At 35.4% G+C, this 20,012-nt stretch overlaps 2 protein-coding genes across 2 annotated transcripts; one reads left to right on the forward strand and one right to left on the reverse strand.

Annotated features, from left to right (window-relative positions):
• Window positions 1–7,582: 7,582 nt before the first annotated feature.
• LOC131613619 (polygalacturonase-like) lies at window positions 7,583–9,378 on the forward strand. The gene is made up of 4 exons (XM_058885272.1): window positions 7,583–7,975; window positions 8,188–8,477; window positions 8,619–8,847; window positions 9,020–9,378. The coding sequence occupies exons 1-4, from the start codon at window positions 7,583–7,585 to the stop codon at window positions 9,242–9,244; spliced, it is 1,137 nt and encodes a 378-aa protein (XP_058741255.1). The 3' UTR covers window positions 9,245–9,378.
• Window positions 9,379–9,948: 570 nt separating this feature from the next.
• Window positions 9,949–15,961, reverse strand: LOC131609141 (vesicle-associated protein 1-2-like). The gene is made up of 8 exons (XM_058880801.1): window positions 15,778–15,961; window positions 15,587–15,657; window positions 14,083–14,164; window positions 13,877–13,992; window positions 13,631–13,792; window positions 13,475–13,528; window positions 11,704–11,781; window positions 9,949–10,281 (listed from the first exon to the last, which is right to left on the reverse strand). Exons 1-8 carry the CDS (start codon window positions 15,827–15,829, stop codon window positions 10,171–10,173), a joined length of 726 nt encoding a protein of 241 aa, XP_058736784.1. The 5' UTR covers window positions 15,830–15,961; the 3' UTR covers window positions 9,949–10,170.
• Between the last annotated feature and the right edge of the window lie 4,051 nt (window positions 15,962–20,012).

Below are 20,012 nucleotides of genomic sequence, written 5' to 3' on the forward strand. Positions count from 1 at the left end.
GGAAATATTTTGGTAAACTGCCATATTATTTTATTATGTTTTATTAGAAAGAATCATGAAAGTAACACGAAAAAATATTTCTTCTTCATCTCATATATATATATATATATATATATATATATATATATATATATATATATATATATATATATATATATATATATATATATATATATATAAAAGAAAAACAATTATCTTAGCTCACATTGGACTCCTAAAATAATTTGTATTCCTTTAACGCAAGAGGACCCAAAACGATTTGGGTACCAAAAATCAAAAGGTTAAGTTATGATGCAAATATGCTTAAGAAATCAAAGTGGTATTTTGATAGTGGTTGTTCAAATAATATGATCGGAGATAAATATATATTCTCTTTTTTACTCCTAAGAAAACTGACTTTGTTTCTCATGGTGACAACAAAGGTAAAATTGTTTGTTTTGGACCTATTAATAGGAGTCAAAATCCTCCTTTGACGTGTTTTAACTATTGATAGTTTATAACATAATTTACTTAATATTAAGTAAATTATGCGACCAAGATAATATAATATGGTTTAAAGAGAAAGGAAAGAATAGAAGTTATAACCAATCCTTGTTGTTCTTCTTGTTTATCATCTTTTCTACCCTTGTGTGTTTCTTGATCATAAAGAAACAGTTTATCCTTTGTTCATCAAGGCATCCTTTTCACAACAAATTGGTTAGGTGAGCATGGAGAAGATGCCTTCAACAAAGTATGAGATTGAAAAGTTCACCGGAGTGAATGATTTTGGTTTGTGGCGCTTGAAGATGAAATCCCTACTAGTTCAGTAGGGTTGTCAGGAAGCGTTGAAGGGAGTGGCGGCTATGGACGTTGCGTTAACAAAAAGAGAGAAGACGGCCATGATTGAGAAAGCACGCATCGCAGCTTTGTTGAACCTTGATGATAAGGTTCTCCGGCAGGTATCAAAGGAGACGACGGCATCAGGGTTATGGCTGAAACTAAAAGTTTGTACATGACCAAATCGCTGGTAAATCAACTCTACCTGAAGCAAGCTTTGTATTCATTCAAGGTGATTGAAGATAAAGTGTTGGCTGAGCAGTTGGATATGTTCAACAAGCTAATTCTTGATCTTGAAAATATTGATGCGAAGATCGATGATGAAGATCAAGCGCTGTTACTATTGTGCGCTTTGCCTCAATCAAATGCTCACTTCAAAGAAGCTCTCCTGTATGGAAAGGAGTCCCTGACCTTTGAAGAAGTTCAATCAGCCTTGTATTCTAAGGACTTGAACAAAAGAAAGGAGCATAAACCTTCGACTGTTGGTGATGGTTTGGCCGTTAAGGGAAAATTCTTGCGAAAGGATGGTAAGAAGAAGGGCAAAAGTCAATTAAAGTCTTACAGTGGCGAAGCACCTGGTATTCGATGCTATCATTATAAGAAGAAGGGTCACACAAGAAAGGTGTGCCCTGAACGCCTGAAAGATCATGGAGGTAAGGTAATGGCAATGCAACCATTGTTCAAGATGATTTTGAATCATCTGATATTCTTGTGGTTTCAAGTGGTGACTCGAATAAGGAGTGGATTATGGATTCAGACTGCACTTTCCACATGACTCCAAACAAAGACTTGTTCGAGGAATTATGTGATCAAGATGGTGGATCTGTATTGCTGGGAAACAACAAAGCTTGCAAGATTGCATGTATTGGATCTGTGAGATTCAAGCTCCATGATGAGTCAATAAGGTTGTTGACTGAAGTCGGGTATGTTCTTGATTTGAAGAGAAATTTGATTTCTCTTGGTGAATTCGACAAGAAAGGATATATTTTCTAAGGAGAGAAAATTATCTGAAGAGTCATGAAAGGGTCGAAGGAGGTCTTGAGAGGCGTGAAGAAACTAGGCTTGTATACCCTTGAGGCTGAAGTTGTAAGTGGTTCGACAAATGTTGCATCCACGAAACCTTTGTCGAAGAAAGAAATTTGACACATGAGATTGGGCCATGTCAATGAAAGGGGTCTTGTCTAATTAATGAAACAAAATCTGCTTGGTGGAGACAAATTTGAAAAGCTAAAGTTTTGTGAACCCTATGTACTTGGAAAATCTTGCAGAGTGAAGTTCAACAAAGGCAAACAAAGAACACATGGATCTATTGATTATATCCATGATGATCTTTGGGGGCCTGCAAGGTGTCCATTAAAACGCCCCAGTCTGCTTTCGGGATGATCGACTGACCCCACAAACCAGCACGAGTCTTTTCAGCATGCTTTGACCTCACTCGCACGCTTTCCGGGAAACTTCCCAGAAGGTCACCCATCCCAGAATTGCTCCAAGTCAAGCACGCTTAACTATGGAGTTCTTATTGAACGTGCTACCGAAAAGAAGATGCATCTTGTTGGTATAGGTAGCACCCATCAATCCTTATAAGCTTTCCTTCAACCATGCAGTCCCATACCTGCACGGCCTCAGGATTCCTCTCATTCCGATGTGGCGACCACCTTTGCCCTCTTCGGCCTCAGGTGTTCCATGCGGTGCAACCACCCATCGCCTTCTTCGGCCTCGAGTGTTACATGCCCACCAGCTTCCGCATGGTTCGTCCTCGAACCACATCGTACTGGGAGAGGTCTGGCTCTGATACCATTTGTAACGCCCCAGACTGCTTTCGGGATGATCGACTGACCCCACAAACCAGCACGAGTCTTTTCAGCATGCTTTGACCTCACTCGCACGCTTTCCGAGAAACTTCCCAGAAGGTCACCCATCCCAGAATTGCTCCAAGTCAAGCACGCTTAACTATGGAGTTCTTATTGAACGGGCTACCGAAAAGAAGATGCATCTTGTTGGTATAGGTAATACCCATCAATCCTTATAAGCTTTCCTTCAACCATGCAGTCCCATACCTGCACGGCCTCAGGATTCCTCTCATTCCGATGTGGCGACCACCTCTGCCCTCTTCGGCCTCAGGTGTTCCATGCGGTGCAACCACCCATCGCCTTCTCCGGCCTCGAGTGTTACATCCATCACATTCAGGAGTGAGGTATTTTCTATCCATAGTAGATGATTATTCCAGAAAATTATGGGTATTCATCCAAAAAACTAAGGATGAAACTTTTGAGAATTTCAAAAGTTGGGAGACTCTGGTCGAAAATCAGACTGGCAGAAAGGTCAAGAGGTTGAGAACCGATAATGGCCTTTAGTTTTGCAATGAGGCGTTCGACACTTTTTGTTCTGCCTCTAGTATTGCAAGGCACAGAACTACTGTTGGTACTCCACAGCAAAATGGTTTGGCTAAAAGGTTTATTCGAACTATTTTGGAGAGAGTTAGATGCATGTTGACTAGTGCTAGGTTAGAGAAGGTGTTTTGTGCTAAGGTTGTTTCGAAAGTAACGTATCTGATAAACAGATGTCCTTCGACAGCGTTAGATATGAAGACACCTGAAGAAGTTTGGTCGGGACATCCACCAGATCTCGACAGACTTAGAGTATTTAGCTGCGTAGCCTATGCTCACATTAGGCAAGACAAGGTTTAACCTAGAGCTCTGAAATGCATGTTCATGGGATATCCTGAAGGAGTCAAAGCTTATAGGTTATGGTTCCTAGAGCTAGGTCACAGGAGGAGTATCACCAGTCGAGATGTAGTTTTCAATGAAGCTGAAAAGGCTTTTAAGAAAACTGGTGATGTTGATCGAAGTGCAGAAAAATATGACAAAGAGCTGGATCAGGTAGAGATTCCTGTTGAGGTGGAGCAAGTTGATGTTGAATTGCATATTCCAGATGAAGTCAAAGAAGAAGCAGAAGATGTTGAGGAAGTTGAGGAAACTGTCGATGACTACCTGTTGGCAAGAGATAGGTTGAGAAGAGTCATCAAACCATCTTAGAGACTTGGGTATGCAGATCTTATAACTTATGCCTTAATCTCTACAAGTGAGGTTCTAGACGAAGAACCTATAGACTATAAGGAAGTTATAAGGAGTCGAAATAAGACTAAATGGCTGAAGGCCATGAATGATGAGATGAAATCTCTTCATGATAATCACACTTAGGAATTGATCAAGAAACCTGTTGGAGCAAGGTTAGTCCGCTGTAAATGGATTTTCAAAGTTAAGGAAGGAATCGAAGGAGTGGCGTCGAAAAGATACAAGGCAAGGTTAGTCGCAAGGGGTTTCACTCAGAAAGAAGGTGTCGACTTTAATGATGTGTTTTCTCTTGTTGTGAAGCATAGGTCCATTCGAATATTGCTTGCCACGGTGGCACGGTTCGATCTTGAACTGGAACAGATGAATATGAAGACTTCATTCTTGTATAGTGATCTGGATGAAATGATCCTGATGAGGCAACCTGAAGGGTATGTCGAAAAGGGGAAGGAATATTATGTGTGCAAGCTAAGGAGATCTTTATATGGACTGAAACAATCTCCTTGACAGTGGAATAGGAGATTCGACAAGTTCATAGCATGCATAAGTTTCATTAGAAGTCAGTTCGACCATTGTGTTTACTTCAGATTTCTACTTGGTAATTCATTTGTTATTTTGTCGCTTTATGTGGATGATATTCTCATAGCAAGAAACAATGTCGAAGATGTAGAGAGGGTGAAGGCTAAACTCAATAAGGAGTTTGATATGAAGGATCTGGGAGCTGCATCCAGGGTTATTAGAATTGACATTCGAAGAGATAGAAAGCAGACGAAATTATGCTTATCTCAAGAGGCATACCTATAGAAGATTCTCGAAAAGTTTGGTATGACGACTTCAAAGCCTGTTGTGACTCCAACAAACCCTCAATTCAAGTTGAGTATTGACAGTTCCCCCTTACTAATGTTGAAAGAGCTTATATGAACAGTATTCCATATGCTAATATAGTAGGTTCTTTGATGTATGTTATGGTATGTACTAGACCCGACATAACATATGCAGTAAGTCTTGTAAGCAGGTACATGGCGAATCCTGGAAAGGCTCACTGGCAAGCATTGAAGTGGATTTTAAGGTACATAAATGGGTCTCTGAATAGGGTCCTAATTTATGGTGGAGCCTTGGGTGAAGATAGTAAAGCGGTGATCGAAGGATATGTCGACTCTGGATATGTTTTCACTATGTCTGGCACAACAATTAGTTGGAAAGCAGCACTTCAGAAGATTGTTGCTCTATCAACCACTGAAGTAGAGTATATTGCCCTAACTAAAGTTGTGAAAGAAGCATTATAGCTTGAAGGTTTTACGAAGGAGCTAAAACTTCAATATCACAGTCAAAGTGCAATACACCTGTTGAAGAATTCAGCACATCATGAGCGAACTAAGCACATCGATGTAAGGTTGCATTTCGTCATAGGGGTAATCGAGCATGGAGAAGTCCAAGTGCTGAAGGTTTCGACAGATCACAATGCTGCTGATATGATCACCAAGACATTGCTGAGTTACAAGTTTTTCCACTGTATGCAGTTGATAAAGCTGAATGAAGAAAGCTAGTTTGTTCCTTGATGTTATAGAGTTTGTTCCAAGGTAGATATTTGAGAGAATTAGGTCAAACTCTAGTGTGTCAAAGGGTAGCTTCTAGTTCGATAGAGATGGTGTCAAAGACCTACATACTGTAGTCGAAGTGTGTTCTAGTATGTGGGTGTTGAAATGATATGGCTATTAGTATTTCGAAATTGGGCCTGTTTGTTATGTCCAATTGTTTAAGTTAACATGTGCCCTAAGTTGAATTGTAATGGGTATTTGTGAAAAAGCCCATTAGTTTAGTATGTTAGGTTTTATTATAAATAGCATACTAGTCTCTCATCATTGCATACTGCAAATCCTAATTTAGGGTGAGAGGGTTATTTGTTATTCTTGTAACTTGTAATCTTGTTTTAAAGAGAAAGGAAAGAATAGCAGTTATAACCAATCATTGTTGTTCTTCGTGTTTATCATCTTTTCTACCCTTCTGTGTTTCTTGATCACAAAGAAACAGTTCATCCTTTGTTCATCAAGGCATCCTTTTCACAACAATTACTTCATCTTATTTGTTAAAATTTATCAATTGTAAAATCAATCTTTTGCAAAGTTTTCAAAACCCAACTAGTACAATTCACCTCTTCCCCCATATATTTAAATTCACTTGGTCAACAGATTTATACTATTAGTTACTTCAAATAATAGTACTAAAAATAAAGAACACGAGTAAAGAGTTAAATTATTCCATTCTATTGAGCATTAAGTAAGTCTAACACATTTCTAACATTCATAGATCTTATTAAATATGAGAAAGATTCTATCAAATCATATTCAATTGTTTTTGTATTCGACTAAGTATGTATTTGGTACCACGTTTCCAATTTATAAAATCACGGTGGTGACAGTTATTTTTTGCCGTGAAAATGAGAAGCTACTAATTGTAGCTTCTATTAAACGTACGTTTTTTATGTGCCCCACCATGATTCCAAACAAGTACTAACATTAAATTTCATTAACTTTAAATTTGAGAGTTTGTTAATTTCAACTAGTAGATTATTTATTTAAAGAGTGCTAGATACATTCTCTTTTCAACACTTTTTTAATATTCACTCTTTTATATGGTGAAATTTATATAAATCAAATCATTTGAGAGACTCATTTCTTAAGTGTGAAATCTATATCAACTTCACTCGATAAAAGAGTGCTCACAACATTCATCTATTTATTTTTATGCATAAACGGTTATGTTTCTTTAATTAATTAAATATGCTATTCATTTCATATTGTTAACACTTAACAATGATGTTAATAACAAGGATGATGGCATGAGTATTTTTCTAGTGATATTGTAAAATAAAAATATAAATGAGACAATTTTTTATATTAAGGGAAGAGTAACATATTCACCACAAACATTCAAGTTTTGTGGCACAAGAAACTTGATTGCGCACACCTATAGCTAACTACACGTAAATATGGCCAAATACGTACTACTAAGGTCTTGTTTGCTTAAACTTATTTTCATTCTCAAAACTTAAAACATCACTCACTAAAATTCAACTACATATCATAAAGAGTGGCATGCACATATAACATAGCTTTAATTATACTACAAAACAATAATAAGTAATTTTATGGTTCATTCAATGTACTCTCTATCCCTTCATATTGTACTTGTATTTTGGCACAATTTCAAGTTTCATTAATGATATTTTAAAGGTGAATTTCTCCTTAAGTTAATTAAACGCTTTTTAATTAATCAAAGTAATCGGCTTATCACATGTATGTTGATTTTCTATCTCCTTATTTTGTGAAAATCATTTTATTTATCTCAAAGCAATTACATGAGATACATTCATCTTTTGACTTTGTGGCTAATAACTCCAATAATTTGCATGGTTGACTTTCAATATACATAACAAACATTAAATTAAACAATTATCCAACACTATATATGTATAGTTGTACCATTCTAACGGTTTCAACTACCAATTAACAAACATACACAAAAACCACAATTCACTACTAAAAAAAATCGAAAAAAACCGACATTTTTTTTACGAAAATTTCGAACACTATATAATTTTGAGATTTTTAGAGCATATACCTAAGACTATAATGGATTGTTTTTTTGTAAGTACTAAGTATATGTTGGTGATTTTATGTATCTTGTGTATAACAATGATAGGTTCATCAAATGCAGCTTCAACTACTACTTACAATGTAGTTAAATTTGGTGCAAAACCAGATGGAAAAAGTGATTCAACTGAGGCATTTGTAAATGCTTGGAAATCAGCATGTTCTAGCTTAGTTCCTGCCACAATTTATGTGCCAAAAGGGAGGTACTTGCTGAATGAGATTAATTTTCGAGGGCCATGTAAGAGGAAGGTGACATTTCTCAATGGTGGAACACTTGTGGCTCCTGAAGATTATAGGGCAATTGGAAACTCAGGGTTTTGGATTTTGTTTAATCATGTTGATAATCTTGTTGTTTCCGGAGGGAAATTGGATGCTAAAGGGGCCGGGTTTTGGAATTGTAGAAGATTTGGGAAGAATTGCCCCGTTGGAGCTAGGGTATGATAATTCAATACTATTCTCTCTAGTTGTATATAAGATAAAGTTTATTTTTTAAATTTATTGAATAATCAAAATATTTAGTCTAGTATATACCATATCTATTGATTATTTAACAGAATCTAAGATGTTACAGAAAACACGAACACAAATATACTATGACTTAAGAAATGCATGAGCAAAATTTTAAATATGTTAATATATAATTGCAGACAATGACATTCAATTGGGTGAATAACTTGGTGGTTAGTGGCATTACTTCAATTAACAGCCAGCTAAGTCACCTAGTAATCAACACATGCAACAATGTTGTTGTGAAAAATATGAAAGTTATTGCACCAGACAAGAGCCCAAACACTGATGGAATTCATATTGAAAACTCAAATGGGGTTACCATAAATGGATGTACAATGCAAACAGGTGATGACTGCATATCCATTGGAGATGCCGCTTACAATCTCTTCATGTCAAATATCAAATGTGGCCCTGGTCATGGTGTAAGGTTAGTATTAATATCCTTAATTATTACTAGGGTTCATGGTACATTTCACTAATTAAATATAATAGTTAAGTTATTTAAAACTTCAATTCGATTCGGGGGTTTTTATATTTGACACTTTGTTAAAATGTGCATTTGATACAGCATTGGAAGTTTGGGGCAAAAAGTAGATGAAAAAGGAGTTGAAAATGTGACATTAACAAATGCAATCTTCTCTGGATCTGATAATGGGGTTAGGATAAAATCTTGGGCCAGGCCCAGTAATGGATTCGTTAAGAATGTTTTGTTTCAAAACATCATAATGAATAATGTTGAAAATCCCATCATCATTGATCAGAATTATTGTCCCAACAATCAAGGTTGTCCTGGCCAGGTAATCATCAATAATCCAACTTAGCATGATTATATTCTCTACACTTTTTATACACTTTTAAATCTCTTGAGAGAGGCCTGTTTTGGTTATCTCCGACTCAACAAATTAGTCTATGCAGTTGCACCGCAAAAGATAAAACTATTAACAAATATGTTTATTTATTATGTAACAGACTTCAGGAATCAAGATTAGTGAAGTTACTTATAAAAACATTCAAGGAAGTTCAGCAACTGCAGAAGCAGTAACATTTGATTGCAGCCCGAGTAATCCATGCCAAGGGATCAAATTGGAAGATATAAACTTGAATTATAAAAACAAAGCTACAACTTCATCCTGTAACAACATTGGTGGGACTAGCAATGGAACATTGGTGCCAGAGAGTTGTCTATTAAATTAATAAAAAGCAATCGTGCATAATTAGTGTGTTTTCATCATATAGATGTATATAAATTTAGATTAGTTATGTGTGTGTGTATGTTTCAAGTTGAAGCAAAGCTGAAGCAAAATCTGAGTAGGTATGCAAACTACATGTATAGCTGGTTTTGTATTTATTTAAATCATATTTAAAAAGAATTGAAATCTCCATGTTGTGAGTCATTTGATTAAAGATTGGATGGTCCAAATCATGATTTTAAATTGCAGTTTGCAACTGCAATTACAGCCGCAATAGTGCTGATCCGCAATTTTATCCGCAATAGTGCTGATCCGCAATTATAGCCGCAATATTGCCTCCGTAACTGCATTGGACCGCAATTGCAGTGTGAATTAAAATCATGCGCCTCACAATCATTAGAAATCATATCATCCACAATTTTGCTGATTCGGTAACTGCACATGCGTCCAACTCCCATTACAAATCACATCAGACAATTCCGCTCATGTTTCTTCAAGTATTTTCATCAAAACTCAAAATTTCAATTTACTTTTTAAGTAATGAAAAATCTTAACATCAAGGTTTTTTTAACACTTCCCAATTAAAATTCACGCCACTTAGAGCTCAATGCGCATCGCAGAACCTGCAATCACATCTGCGACCGGAATTTAAAACCATGGTATAAATTGCTTGACTTCAAAAAATTTCAAATATAGAAAATCCAAACCTGGCAAAAGCTACTAAAAGTTTTTCCTGAATTTGGCAAATCAAATAACAAGGTTCTCAAATGGAAACTTCCTCAACATGTCTAGTGTCAGTAACTCAAAAGAACAACTATCTATTATGTCAATACAAATTTCTAGAAGCATAAGGCGCCGATAATAATACAAATAAACAGTTTTTGCTGCTCACTCACATTATTTCAGGGCAGTTTCTGGAGATTGCTTTGGTTATGTCCTCTTCAAGAAGTATCCCAAAATGAAGCCAATGACAGCAACAAGAAAGACATACATAAACGATATTCCACCACGGTTTCTACTGACTTGGCGCCTCAAGAGCTCCTGTGGGCAAAAAATTCAACACACATCCATCATATTTCATGAGAAACATAAATTTTATAACTATTTAAAGTGTGATTTTAACAAAATAGAGCTTACAACAAATCCCAGGCAATCCTTACAAACTAGTTTTATGGACCGAGTTAGGTCCAAAAATCTAATATGGTATTAGAATCTATCAACATACAAACCTAACGATAAAAAAGGTGAAAAAGAGCTTTGTCACCGTAACAAGAGGAGGAACGACAATGCAACAAAAAGTCGAGAAGATAGAGAAATGGTCTGGCGATTCTTTTGTTAAGTCATTGTAAAAATAGGTGCTACAGGGATGGTCGCGTCATCGAAGAAAATGGTGTAGAAAAGGGAACAATGAAAGACAGAACCGACATAACAAAAACTGTTTTGAGATCGGTTGCATGCAAGTGGGTCAGTTTATCATTGCCGCCGCAAAAACCACCCGACTCGAGCTCCATTGCATAGGTAAAGAAAAGAAATATGTCTCGAGTGTGAAATATAGAAATGAGAGCGGAGATAGTTCCAACCCCACAACTACAGAATCTGTGAGCAACGTCAAGCACTATGGCTAAGCAGTCATCACAATAGCTGCCCCGCCATGAAGTCATGTCAAATATAGAAATGAGGATGATGAATGGAATTGTCAATGGGTTCCAAAACAGCAAGGAAGATCAAGAGTGAGAGCCAGGGCTGAGGACACGTTTTGGGGCCATCCTAGAAGTAGATGGAGTATGCAAAATAAACTTCCTAGTCGAACGGGACAAACACAACTAAATCAGAGGGTTGAAATACAAAAGAAAATATTGTTTTACATTGCTGGAGTTATGCATGACGGATAATGGGACCCAGATAGAAATTTAGTTGCTATAACCTATAAGTAGCCCTGGTACATCAAGAACTTAGGGAGTCTATAATATCAGTGTTATAATGCAGGAGCTAATTGTTTATATGTTGAACGGAATTTTTAACAAAGAAAAGTTTAAATTGTGAGGCTTAGAGAAATGAGCCTACAGTAATTCTATGGCTATCCTTTACGAACACCTTTATTGTTAGTCCCTAATAGAAAGGGTGAAGGCTAGTATACTGATTTGTACTTTTCTTACCTAACGTTTACCTTGAGGAGGGGGGAATAAATCAGTTAGTTAGGTGCTATAAGATGACAGGCTATAAATAATAGGAGGGATTAGAGAGAGTACCAACGACGGTGTAACTTAAAATAATAACATAATAGGAAGGTCGGAAGCAATTACCATTCTGCTTTTAACTACAGAGTGCAATTTTTTAAGACAGTAGAGGCAGAAATGCCTTAATTAACCATCTAGAGCATCAATGAAAATTTTAAGGATAGGTAACTATAAGTTTGTCGGCAAGCTTCAAAGATGTATATTTGTATTTATATCCATTACATACCAGTTCTTGCTGAAGCCTTCTCTGTTGGTCAATAGCCAAATTTCTCTCCTCAGTCACCTTCGAAACAAGAGCCGTAGTCTGAAATATTCAGAAATCAAAATAAGAACACTTTTTTTCTGATCAGTACACATAATAAATACAAGATAACTCCATACGTAGAGACAACAACAGCAAGCAATAGAGTCTACAAGATAATTTCTACAACAAATTATCAATGTAAAAAACAAATGAAACAAATCAATTCAATTCAGAAATTTTCTACAGACTACATCAATAATAAATGAGATGCTCAGTAATACAGTGCAGCAGTGTTGTCGATGGCGGATGGCAGTCCATAGCGGAGAGCCAAAATCCCGCCATGCCGGGCGGCGGGCGCTTTGAGGTGTCATTATAGCAGATTATGACGGAAAATCCCGCAATGTCGTCCAATATTTACCATTGCAGCGAGCCTAAAAACCGTCATGTATATCCGCCATAGCGCTGCCATGGCAAATATTTGATAACATTGCAGTGCAGTAGTATAAATCAGAATACTGTAGCTAGATATTATAATTTTTGTGTTCCTGATACATTTCATACAAGATGACTCAAACCAAAAGAAAAACATTTCAAAGGAGTTCTCAACTTCCTAAAAGAATGATCTGAGATATCTATCATGATCTTGACCTTAATTAGTAGAAAGTTGTAAAGGCATAATCAATGCCATCTTGTTTGCAGTATTGTTGGTGTAACTTTTCTCGAATCAAGAACAAATTTGTAAGGCATGCAACTTCCAGCATGAATTATTTTTTATATCCTTTTACAAAAAGAGTTTTTTTACTGATGTGAGACAGTACGTAAGAGAGGGATAGGAGCATGAAATACTCTGTAATCCTGCAAGACTTGCCAATTTATCTGCATATGAACTACTGATGTTTGTCATAAGTTTAATGAATAATTGATTCATTAGCAACCTGATCAGTAACTAAAGAAATTAACAGCTCTAGGAAAAGGAGAGAAATCAAATCTCATTAACAATGCAAGCAATATCAATCTAATTTCAAAATGCCATGAACTTTTTGCATCAAGTAATCATTGTATTTGTTAAGATACGGTGTTGATTGACATTTGATTTATATTTGTTGAGATATTCTCTCCTTTATTTCTTGTATGAAAACATTACTTATTTCCATGTATAACTTTGATTGTGATACATATTTGACATTGGAAATACAACAGGTTGGGAGCTAAGCTCTCAAACTATTCAGCACCAAAAACAACTCAAGAGGCATGATACTGACAGAGAGGCGTGTTCATATTAGAGAGCTGTTGTGAAAAACTGCTGTTAATTGTAAGGACTCGTGACACACACTACAGGTTTCTGGTCAAGCTATTTTCCAAAGAAACCATGAACCTAATTTTCAGATCCTTCCTTAGGTTTATGCTTTTTCTTTTATAACATCAAAAAGCATCTCCAATTCTTCATCACAAGTGTACGTAGCATCACAGATTTCTTAAAATTATGCGAAATTCACTAAATAAGACACGGTTCCGTAGCAATAAAAAATGAATTTGTCTGAAAGATTGGCCATAACAAACTGAAGAGAAATTGAGGGGCAAAATGTATGAGATGAGATACACACTTCCAAACAATTTGCTTATGCACAAACACATAATATAAACATTTGCTTATGCCCGAGTAATAATTAAAACCTTCATCAGCATGCCCCACATTGAATTTCACTAACAAGAATCAAATAAAAAAAGCAAGAATGTAATTTAAATGCATTACCTCGAACGTAGCAGCACCTATAGGTTCATCCCGCCCATTGAAATTTCTTGAAGCCTACAATACACTGTGTGGTAAGTACAACAACAAAAATAACAAGGTAGAGATCAATTTATCCTTTGAAAACACAAACAAAATCACTAATTAGTAATTACTCACAGCTGTAAATTCAGTAACATTTGAATGTCCGTTTTCCGATACTGAATCTGGTGAAGAGTCCTCATCAGATCCTTCTCGAACCGGAGACGGTGGCCCGGGAGGAGTAACATAAAGAACCCTCAACTTGCACTCTTCAACATTGTGGCCTGCCTCTCTACTGAACTGCATGCATAGAAACAGATAACAGTCACATGCAAAGTTATTACCTCCATCAACAAACATTATCTTTATTTACAGAATAAATACCATTTCTGGATTAATATCTTTTGTGGTAGTTCCAGGACTTGCAATCACGCTTTGAAGGAGAAACTTATCTTTGCATTGCATATCAGAAGGTGCCTCCTTTTGCGCTTGCATTGTTACTAATGAATGAACAAGATATTTTTAGAGTTAATAAAATAAGCAAAAGTAGTGAACAGAATGAAGCTAGAAAAGTGTAGAGAGAAAGAAACCTATAACATCACATGTCGCCCTGGGCAACACAACCCCGCTGTTAGGCCTAACACAATACTTCTTCGGATTTGTAGTCTTAACCTGCCACGCACCATCAAAATCAAATATCAATCACAAAAAGAAACAAAAGACATATATTAAAATCCCCCTTCATCAAAAATAAAACCTTAAGGCTATGTTTGGGAGTTTGGAGGGGAAGGGAGGGGAGGGCTTTGGAAAATAGGAAGAATTGGGTGAAAAGAATAAAAAGATTTTGGGTAGGAGGGCTTTGGAGGATTTGATTTTATTCATAACACCAAAAACCCCATAAAATGGGGGAACTCAAAAATTGTATTGAAGGAGGGTTTTGGAGGGTTTTGGAGGGCTTACATAAATTTTGCAAATATCGTTTAGGTTGTTATACTATTTTGAAAATTAAAAATTTTGTAATGATAATGAGTCTTTTATCATTCTAAACAAAATCATTTTTTCAAAAAATGTCAAATATTTTTCTATATTATTTTAAAAATTCAATTTCGGAAGCCTTTCCCTCCCCTCCCCTCCAAACTCCCAAACATAGCCTAAGGGTATGTTTGTAGGGAGGAAAGGACTTATTTTTCTTTTCTAAATTAAAGAAGCTATACAACAACAACCAAGCCTTATCCCACTAAGTGGGGTCGGCTACATGAATTAACTTTTACCATAATATTCTATCCACCATAATATTCTATCCAGAACCATGCTTCTATCCAAAATCGTTAATCTCGGAAAAATTAAGAAAGCTATAAATTTAGAAAAAATTTAAGTGTGATTGAAATGTTATGTTATATAATCAGTTGTCAAATAAATAGTCATTTTGGTCATTAACTGTGTAGGACATTATAGCTATAGTCCCAGAATTCGCCCAAAGTTACAAAAACATCCCATAATGTGTCTCTGATTAGCTATGAAGCACAGACACGGACACCAGACACGACACTGACACGTCAACACCGGTAATAAATTTAAAAAAAAAAATTGAACAAATCACAAGTATTAGTGTCGTGTCGGTGTAAGTGTCTGACACAAACATGCCTTTTTTCAGATGTGTCGGTGCTATATTGCTCATTAGACAATTTGGTTCTCAAATGTATATTTGGTAATAACCACCGGAAACTCACACACAACCGTGAGTATCAGGATTCGAACTTTGAACCCTGATGATGGCGTCCAACTGCCAAATGTATTTTGCTTTAAATAGTTTGATTCTTAAATGTATCTTTGTCAATTAGGTACATCAAATTACTAACAAAATACACACTAAATAGCATTCTTGTAATTTAGATATATTCAAGGACTATAATTTAAACACTAAAATGACACCCTCGTCACACATTTAGAGATCAATATGATTTCTTACTCTCTTTATCATCTTATTCTATCAATTTCAAGAAAAAATCTCAAATATATACCAAAACATACCCTAAATTCAAAACAAATGAATCACATTCGAAACAGAATTTCAACAAAGGGTAAAAACGAAACCTTGAAAGCAACATAGTTGTCGGTCTTGTTAGACAACTGTAAAGAACACGAGATCTGCTTCCTCAATTCAACTAATTCAAACAAACAAAACAAAAAAATTAACAAAAATTTTAAAAAACAAATAGAATCGGAAATTGCATGTTAAATCAAAGAACTTGTTTTCATCAAATCGAATGCATTTTATGACTCACAAGGAAACTGCAGTTCTTCCGGTTGAATATCAAGGAGCTCGCCGGTACTCATGGTGGAGGGATCGCCGGGAAGGGAAGAGCGATCTCCGTTACGGAGGAAAAGCCGGAGAGAGTTTCCGAGAAAAGAGATTCGCAATTACTGAATGAATGAGCTGTGTGCGATGCTTGTTGCTCGTTTTGATCTTCGGGAAATTCGAAATTCTTGTAAGGCAAGGGTAGTGTGGTCTTTTGATTAACTTTTAGAATTAGTTTATAAATTTAAATATAAATTTATCAATTACTTATGGAAGCCCATACAAGGTAGATTTGGCAATCAATTCTCAATAGTTAGTTTATCCTACATCAACTACCTAACTAATAATAAGACATGCCACTAAACACCCTAAAATACCCTTACTAAAAAATAAAATTGTACTATATAAAGGGCATTTCAGTAACTTGCTAATTCAATGTAATTAATCAACCAATAATATTATCTCATTCATCCAAGTGGCACACATTTTTAAATTGTGAAATACTTTTGGCTTTACCCAATAGACAACGACACAATGTTATACAACTTTTCTTTTACCCTTTATGTTATACACATTTTTCAAATATGATTATTGCACGTTTTCCTCTATAATTCATTTTTCAAAAAATTTCAAAAAAATCCTGTCACTTTCTCTCCCTTTATCATCTACCCCTTTCTCTTTCTGATTTCAAAATCATTCCACTCACTTCTTCCTTCTTCCATGCCAAACTTTCCTTCTCTCTCGTCTTCTCTTCTCTCTTTTTTTCGCTGAAACCATAAACTCTGCCGATTCACCAAAATTCAAGCAAAGAAATAATAGAAAAAAGAACAAGAAATGGAATTAGGGTTACCATTGATAATCAGGGATCCAACAATCGATAGAGAGAACGGTGAGGAACTGATGTGCGTCCAACCCGACGTCGACATAAGTTACGGTGCCTACGGGTTTGCAGGGGTGGGTTTGCAGGGGTGGTTTGCTGGGTTCACGGTGGCTACAGGTTTGATGTTGGTGTTTCTTCCCTTTTCATATGAGGTATTATAGTCTACTCACATCCACCGAAACAGTTGTTCAATGTTCATTTCATTTTCCATAGTTTTAACTTCTAAGTTGTTAAAAAAACATTTTTTCAATGTTGTTGTTCTTCGCGGTTTGCTTGCTCTGTGTACTTGAATATTTTTTATGTGGTTTTTTAATTTGATTTTTATTTCATTGGAATAGTTGAACAATTTTTAGATTTTGTAGCTTACTAAGTTCATTTGTTTGGCTGTATGGTAAAAGGTGTCCTTCAAAATCAAGGACAAACTATTGAAAGGTATAAGATACTTGGTGATAACTATTAACCTTGTCTCCTTTTTTCTTTGATTATTGTTATTTGAAGTCGTTTTATGAGAAACTATTAATTTTCTTTGATAGAATGTTTATGTTAGTTTTCTTGGTTGTTTGAAAATGCATTCTATGTGTTTGATAATATTATCTTTTAGGTACTCCAACTTACATGACAAACATATAACCATTATCCGAGCTGACTCCATCATATTATAACCAACAAACAATTGCACAAATCGTCAAAGAAGGAAAAATGCTTAGTGCACGGTTTCAGGAAGTTTCGCTTCGGCAGAGAAAACTATATTCATGTCACAACAGTCAGGAACTTCCACTTCGGCTGTGAACACTATCATCATGTCACAAAATAAGTATAATTATATTAAAAATTTCATGTCAAATTTAATTCAAAGTGTTTCAATGGTTTTGTTTATGTTGCTTACTTTTTTTCCAACTATGTTAATAGATAACAGTACCTATGCAAATGAACTATTTGTAGGAATGTCATTAGATATGTTAGCGCTAAACAACAAACTCATACGGAAAGCTGCCAACCTGTTTTGTCTGTAGAAAATTCTGTTTTGCAGAGCGACTATGAAGATCTTAACAAGCATGAAAGAAGCATTGGCCTGACATGCCTAAGAGCACCAAACTCTTGCACCAAACTCTTGAATCTATATGCTAATGCCTGATGTTAATGATTTGCATTGTGATATTTGAAATTTATTGATTTTGTTGGTCTTTTGCTGTATTGGCAGGAGTTTCTAGAAGAGTCACATGGTTTGACAATCATCTCATCCTTAAAAACCCAAAGACATTGTGATATTTGAAATTTATTGGTTTTATTAGTTTTTTGGTGTATTGGCAGGAGTGTCTAGAAGAGATATATAGTTTGACAATCATGTCATCCTTAACAAACCCAAAGACATGTGTGTTGGTCTACAAATCACTGGCTGGCCTGCACATGATTTCCTTTTTCTATTTGAAAACCCTTTATTATGATTCATATAATTATGATGGATAGATATAGCTAAGTTTTCCACTGTTTTGAAATTTCTTTGGTCTTAATCTATATTTATACTAATTAATGGCAGCGCAAAGGAGAAAATAAAGGCAGACTTTGATCTTAAGCTTCGGGCTATGATCCGTTCAACAGAAGAGCATCTACACGTGCTTAAGAAGTGTTCTTCCTTGTGCAGTTAAGTCATAGAAGTGTTCTTCCTTGTGCAGTTATAGCAAGCATGTGTGCTATTATCAAGTGCATGAATATAAAGTACTATAGGTCGTTGGAGATGTTGGAGCATGAATATTATTATCTCAAGAACAAATTGCATGAACTCTTCCAACCGGACCAACCCCCCGAGTGCTACGTATTAGAGAGACACACCAACCGGACAGAATGAAGCTACAAACTTCCAGTACCTGCCCATTTCCCATGGTAGGGGAAACATCAGCAGAAGGGGTGAGATATCAAACATTATAAAGGAAAGTATGATAATACATATAACAAAGGTAAGATCATTCACAATTCACCACTTCTCAATATCATCAATTTGCATCACAACAATAATGTTAACTATTAACTATAATAATGTATTCAAGTTTACAAGTATGTCATTCAAACACATAATAACATACACTTCATAATCACAACGGAAATTAATACAACTATCAACAATGGCAAAATATGGTTCATATATTCCACATATATACATATATCATTAATACATATATATTCACATTCTCATCATATATGTTTCATTTACATATATCACATATACACACATCAACAATTCATATCAAATGAATTCAACTTCGCAAACTATGTATTCACACATCATAACATTCACTTCATAAACACAACAATTCAAAATGCGACTCAATATGCGACTCAAACTATGCATATGCATGTGGTACCATTGGAGTAAACTCCCAACGCTATCAATTATCAGTAATTCCGAGGCATAAGACAAAGCCTTCAACAACAACAACAACGGTCACATATCAACATCACACTGTTCAACTTTATGTTATGCTATGCTATGCGACAACATACAACAACCATGACTCGACAACGAAACAACGACATAACAACAACAACAACGGTCACATATCAACATCACACTGTTCAACTTTAGCCATAGATTCACAACATAACTTAACAACAATACAACATATGTACAATATCAAGATTCGCTAGGAATCATGTCGTAAGGCTATTCACACAATAATGCACAATAATGATCATATTGACAATCACAATATTAATCGCAACAAAAGCATCCAAAACAAAATCATAAATTGCGGTCAATTTGCAAAATAATCGCAATATGCCAATATACCAAGTAAGCCAAAACAATTTCCAAATTAACATCTAACTCAATTAGAGATAACATTAATTATCAAAATAACATCATTGGCATAACAATATATTATTCTCAACATAAATATTCAACTAAAACACAATTACGGTCAATTTCTCAAGATCCCGTAATTTACCGAAAAATTGAATAATTTATCCAAGTCTAAGTATTTTCCAATCAAATAGACTTATTGAAATTAATCCAACTATTAGTTTACTCGACCAATTAATATCATACCAAATTATTTCAATTCACTTCTATTTCTATTCCATTTCTAATTCTACAACAAAACCCATTATTTCACTATCAATGGTTTACCCACAACAGACACAACAATCAAATACATAAAGATCAACAATTGCACACAACTTATCACATTTATATCATCACATCCAAACAAACCACTAAATACCCAAAATTATAACATAGAAGAACATGGATATCAAGTATAGAATCTACCCACCATAACATACTATCATACAACCATTTATCAGGAAAGAACCCCACCCTTACATTGGTAAATATGAAATCTTTC

The sequence above is a fragment of the Vicia villosa genome, linkage group LG6, assembly GCF_029867415.1.
Source record: "Vicia villosa cultivar HV-30 ecotype Madison, WI linkage group LG6, Vvil1.0, whole genome shotgun sequence".
In the NCBI taxonomy this organism is placed as follows: domain Eukaryota; kingdom Viridiplantae; phylum Streptophyta; class Magnoliopsida; order Fabales; family Fabaceae; genus Vicia; species Vicia villosa.

Bases quoted from the DNA above. Each gene is read 5' to 3' on its own strand.
- LOC131609141 (XM_058880801.1), bottom strand. From the start codon at position 15,829: ATGAGTACCGGCGAGCTCCTTGATATTCAACCGGAAGAACTGCAGTTT. The intron at 13,529-13,630 runs GTGAGTAATTAC...AGTGTATTGTAG, and splicing joins ATGTTACTGAATTTACAGCT to GCTTCAAGAAATTTCAATGG. The intron at 10,282-11,703 runs GTATGTAATGGA...TTTTGCCCACAG, and splicing joins GAAGGCTTCAGCAAGAACTG to GAGCTCTTGAGGCGCCAAGT.
- LOC131613619 (XM_058885272.1), top strand. From the start codon at position 7,583: ATGATAGGTTCATCAAATGCAGCTTCAACTACTACTTACAATGTAGTT. The intron at 7,976-8,187 runs GTATGATAATTC...ATATAATTGCAG, and splicing joins ATTGCCCCGTTGGAGCTAGG to ACAATGACATTCAATTGGGT. The intron at 8,848-9,019 runs GTAATCATCAAT...ATTATGTAACAG, and splicing joins ATCAAGGTTGTCCTGGCCAG to ACTTCAGGAATCAAGATTAG.